Source organism: Priapulus caudatus, unplaced genomic scaffold, assembly GCF_000485595.1.
Source record: "Priapulus caudatus unplaced genomic scaffold, Priapulus_caudatus-5.0.1 Scaffold427, whole genome shotgun sequence".
In the NCBI taxonomy this organism is placed as follows: domain Eukaryota; kingdom Metazoa; phylum Priapulida; class Priapulimorpha; order Priapulimorphida; family Priapulidae; genus Priapulus; species Priapulus caudatus.
The window spans coordinates 213,620-218,619 of record NW_014577488.1 but is presented as its reverse complement, the minus strand read 5'-3'; the positions used below and the strand labels follow the sequence as shown (position 1 = coordinate 218,619).

The 5,000-nt window shown below is 45.2% G+C and overlaps 1 protein-coding gene across 1 annotated transcript in view; it reads left to right on the top strand.

Moving 5' to 3' along the window:
- Positions 1-5,000, top strand: part of LOC106810287 (agrin-like) — a gene marked incomplete at its 5' end in the record, with an annotated part of 36,824 nt that overhangs the window by 25,268 nt on the left and 6,556 nt on the right. Inside the window, 6 exons of the mRNA XM_014813584.1 lie at positions 230-382; positions 1,364-1,516; positions 2,030-2,182; positions 3,210-3,362; positions 3,698-3,853; positions 4,451-4,618. Of these exons, the coding sequence (XP_014669070.1) occupies positions 230-382; positions 1,364-1,516; positions 2,030-2,182; positions 3,210-3,362; positions 3,698-3,853; positions 4,451-4,618 (936 nt within the window). The remainder of the gene's footprint in view (positions 1-229; positions 383-1,363; positions 1,517-2,029; positions 2,183-3,209; positions 3,363-3,697; positions 3,854-4,450; positions 4,619-5,000) is intronic.

The window sequence follows — 5,000 nt, the reverse complement described above, 5'->3', positions numbered from 1 at the left end:
AGACATCTCTATTATGTACTCTTGCTGTAAACACACCTCACAACGTACGTCACCTGAGCGATCACCAGCACACACCTAAATTACAGTCATTCCACTATACTCGCCCGTACACTCGCACGCGCTAACAGTAGCTATATATAACACCTGTAATATCATCACGCTGATTAACCAATAGTTAGCATCGCCTTACTGGACTAATGATCTAACTTACATCCCCGTGCTCGTCCAGGATTCGCAATTTACGTAGACCACCAGGGGGCATGTGAAGTAACAACCACTCCTGAACCTTGTACCTGCCCTCGGTACGTCCGCAAGGTGTGTGGCACGGATGGAAATACCTACCTCAATCCCTGCCTGCTGGAGTGTGCTAGTAAAGAAGAAGGCAAGCCAAACTATAGTAGCTATACTGTTAGGATACAGAGGGGCTATCACACAAGCATCCACTAATCAACCACGCCTATTCCTCTACCTTTACACGTACAAATTAACTACCGAAAACCCACAAAGAACACTCGGAACTATAGCCAATTCGCCTTTCTCATAGACTGAATTACAGTCAACCTCCCCACCCACCCACAGAAGTGATCTCCAGTCCATCTACCCCCTATCACATGCCATGTGTTACAATCAACCAGTCACCTGTAGCTGGCCAGTTACCCAGTAACCACACCTGTGTTACAATCAACCAGTCCACACCTGTAGTGCAATTAACCAGTTAACCACACCTGTGTTACAATCAACCAGTCCACACCTGTAGTGCAATTTACCAGTTAACCACACCTGTGTTACAGATCAACGCATTCTACACGCTTAGCAATCAACGCAGTTAATCGCACACATTGTTACAGATCAACCAGTCCACACCTGTACAATAACGCAGATTAACCACTAACATGTGTTACAATCAACCAGTCCACACCTGTAGTGCAATTAACCAGTTAACCACACCTGTGTTACAATCAACCAGTCCACACCTGTAGGTGGCAATAACCAAGCTTAACCACACCTGGTTTAGGGCAATGCAAGCGCAGTCCACACCTGTAGTGCAGTTTACCAGTCAACCACACCTGTAGTGCAGTTTACCAGTCAATCTCATCTGTGTTACAATCAACCAGTCGTCCACACCTGTGCTAGAATCAGCCAGTCATCAAGACATGTGTTACAATTAACACATCACCTCACCACGTCACCTGAGCAATGACCAGTACACTGACCTCTGAGACATCTAAATTACAGTCATTCCACTATACTCCCCTGTACACTCACATGCGCTAACAGTGGCTATAACATCACGCTGATTAACTATTAGTTAACAGCAGCTTAACGCACTAACTATCTAACTTACATCACCGCCTTCGTCTAGGATTCCCAATCTACGTAGACCACCAAGGAGCATGTCAGGTAACAACCACTCCCGAACCCTGTGCCTGCCCGCGCTACGTCCGCAAGGTGTGTGGGACGAATGGAAAAACTTACCTCAACCAATGCCTGCTGGAATGTGCTGCTAGTGAAGAAGGCAAGCCTAACTATAGTAGTTAAACTTTAGAGAGAGATGTGGTTATTAATCGCATGCACACACTAACAAAGCTAGAGCTATTTAAATACTCGTGCACATACGCGTAACATACCGCCCGTACACCGTCAACCTACCACGCATACGTGTATCTATAGTCAACCCACCCCGCCTTCCTAGAAACCGATATTACAGTCCGCCCACTATCTAACACACCCAGCAATTTACCCACCTACACAGCTGAACTGCCGTTTAACGACATCCTACCACGCATCATGCGCTACAATCAACCAGTCCATCCATACCTGTGCTACAACTAATTCCTCACCTCGTCACGTCCCCTGAGCAATGGCCAATTCACTGGCCTGCCTCTCAGACACCTGAACTACAGCCAATCCGCTTTGCTCTCCCGCACACTCACGCGCTACAAGCAGCCATGATATTTCGTTGACTAACTATAACTTAACTTCGCTTTAGTGCACTAACTATCTAACTTACATTCCCGCGTTCGTCCAGGATTCGCAATCTACGTAGACTACCAGGGGGCATGTCAGGTAACAACCACACCTGAGCCATGTGCCTGCCCTCGGTACGTCCGCAAGGTGTGTGGCACGGATGGAAACACCTACCTCAATCCCTGCCTGCTGGAATGCGCTGCAAAGGACCAAGGCAAGCAAAGCCATAATAGCTACATAGAGGATATATCCTGTTATCCATTTGACTAAATATTATAGCTATTTCGATACTCACAAAAAAACACGTGAATCAGTGTTAACGTATCACAAAACGTACACTATACAGTCGGTCAATTCACCAGCGTCAACCATACCTGAACGACAGTCAAGCTGCTGCCCTTTCACACGCCAATATGGGGCTACAGTTACAGCTATAACACTACTATGACTATGTTTGTTCGCACCAACTCTTTATCATTCTCACGTTTATTCATGCACCAACATCTACGTAGATCATCAGAAAGAATGTCAGGACGCAACTACTCAAGAACCATGTAATTGTTCACGTTATATCAGCAGGGTGTATAGCACGGATGGAAACACGTACCAGAAGCCCTGCGAGCTGGCGTGTGCTGCTAAGGAACAAAATGATTGTTCTCATAACAGCTACATTTTGGGCAGCGATTTATGACTCCGATTTCTTATACAGTAAACCAGCCTATGACCACCCCACTGCGTTTCCTACATATTTACCTATACCTGACTACAGCGAACCCAACGACTACCTGACGATATAGCCAACCGATCGCTTACCTGAGTACAATCAACCAAATATACTTGGTTACAGCCAATCCACCATCTACCTGACTATAGTCAATCCACCTCCTACTTGATTACAGCAACTCCACCTCCTACCTGACTATAGTCCATCCACCTGCTACTGGACTATAGAGTCAATCCAATGATTAACTTGTACAGTAATAGCAATATACTTGATTATATCCAACCCGTCACCTACCTGACTACAGCCAATCAAACACCTACCTTACTACAGTGAACCATAATACCTACCTGAAACCAGCAAGACCCATCAGTTAACACTTTCAGATACTTAAAACATAGCCAACCCACCAGCTTCTTATACATACGTGTTACAATCACCCCACCACTTTTACAGCACTTGCGGTACAGCCAACTATAATTACTTTTACTAACTATATATTCTGCGGTTCATCATTCAGGTATTACCATCCACGTAGACTATCAGGGAGAATGTCATGACACGACTACTCCTATCCCCTGTACCTGTCCTCGTTATCTCAGCAAGGTCTGTGGTACTGATGGAATCACGTACCAAAACCCCTGCTTGCTGGAGTGTGCTTCTAGGGAACAAGGTAAGGAAAGCAATCAAGTAACGAAAACCAGCAAATAACCAATAAAGTAACCGTAGCGTTGCAGAAATCACCCCTCTGGCCTACACACTTACAGAATGGCAATCAACCAATGAGTGGCCGGATATTAAATTAATATAATCCTCCACACTTAAATCATATCTCATCAGTATGCTCTTCCAAAAAAAAACAAATAAATAAAATTTTTACAAATTATTGTCACACTAAATCATGTCTCATCCGTATGATCTTCGAAATTAAAATATAGAAAAAAACTAAAGGAAATGTTTACAAATTATTGTTGTAACAATCGTATAACTTCTGTGTTCAACGTTCAGGCATCGCTATCGGTGTGAACCACCAGGGCGAATGTCAGGATACGACCACTCCCGAACCCTGCGTGTGCACTCACCATGTCGACAAGGTGTGCGGCACAGACGGTAACACATACCTGAACCCGTGTCTGCTCGAGTGCGCTGCAAGGAAAAATTACGGTGAGTCCGTCATCCTTCATCCGTCCAGTGCTGACGTAGTCGTCACTTTGCCCGGTTGCACGGTTGCATGGATTTATTTCGAAATCATTGCCCAGAAACGCCCAATCTAAAGGAAATTTAGCGCTATATAGTCTCACCTCATAGCGAATATAATTATTACTGATTCCACCAACTTGTATGCCGTATGTATATTAATTATAAGCCACGCAGTGACGTTGTCAATAATAGAGATGTGATCGCTCTGTCGTTGAAAAATAGCTACGCATCTCTGCTCCATAGAATTCAACAGCTTGCACCATTTGCTCGCGCGTGAGAATTTTAGACATCAAAGTATTCTCCCGCTTGTCGAATAGTCATATACCTGGCACATGCTTATTTATGGCAATACGGAACCTGGGGAGATTGCCACAGTCGTTCAATGCTAACATGGCGTTGAACTGCATACACCGAAGCCCTGAAAACCCGACCTAGTAAAATCACACTGCTTTAGTGCTGACTGCTCGCCCAGACATTTCGCTCAGTGCGTCTAAGATGCTCCTTTTATGTCGAAGACGTTCACGTACGTATACACGCGCGTCTATCTCACTCCTACCGTAGATAACTTCGTGCTGGTGGCGGCGTACAGCGGCGAGTGCGGGCAGCAGATAACGACAACGACGGAGGCTCCGTGTTTCTGTCCGCGCTACATAAGAAAGGTGTGCGGCTCTGACGCCTCCACGTACCAGAACGAGTGTGAGCTCGCGTGCGCCGCTAGAACATATCCAGGTGAGATATGCGTAAGTCATATATATATATATATATATATGTAGAAAAATCGAATAAGGTGTTAAATTTTAATCAGCAAGATTTCGATAGTATCTCTCTTCATCAGGCTATAAAAGACAACACACGCACGCACGCACGCACGCACGCACGCACGCACCGCACCTGCACGCACGCGTGCACGCAGCAATGTCACAAATGCATTTTCCACGCTGCGGATAAAACAGCTCATAAAACAATATAGGAAAAGTTTGGAGGCCGACGAAATGCTAGTAATTAAATTACATGTAAAACGAAAACGGGTTGCTTGACAATATTTGCAATCCCGTACGGGGCGCCATGCAGGACAGGGCTCAATTTTGTCTAACAAAACTCAATTCTGTCT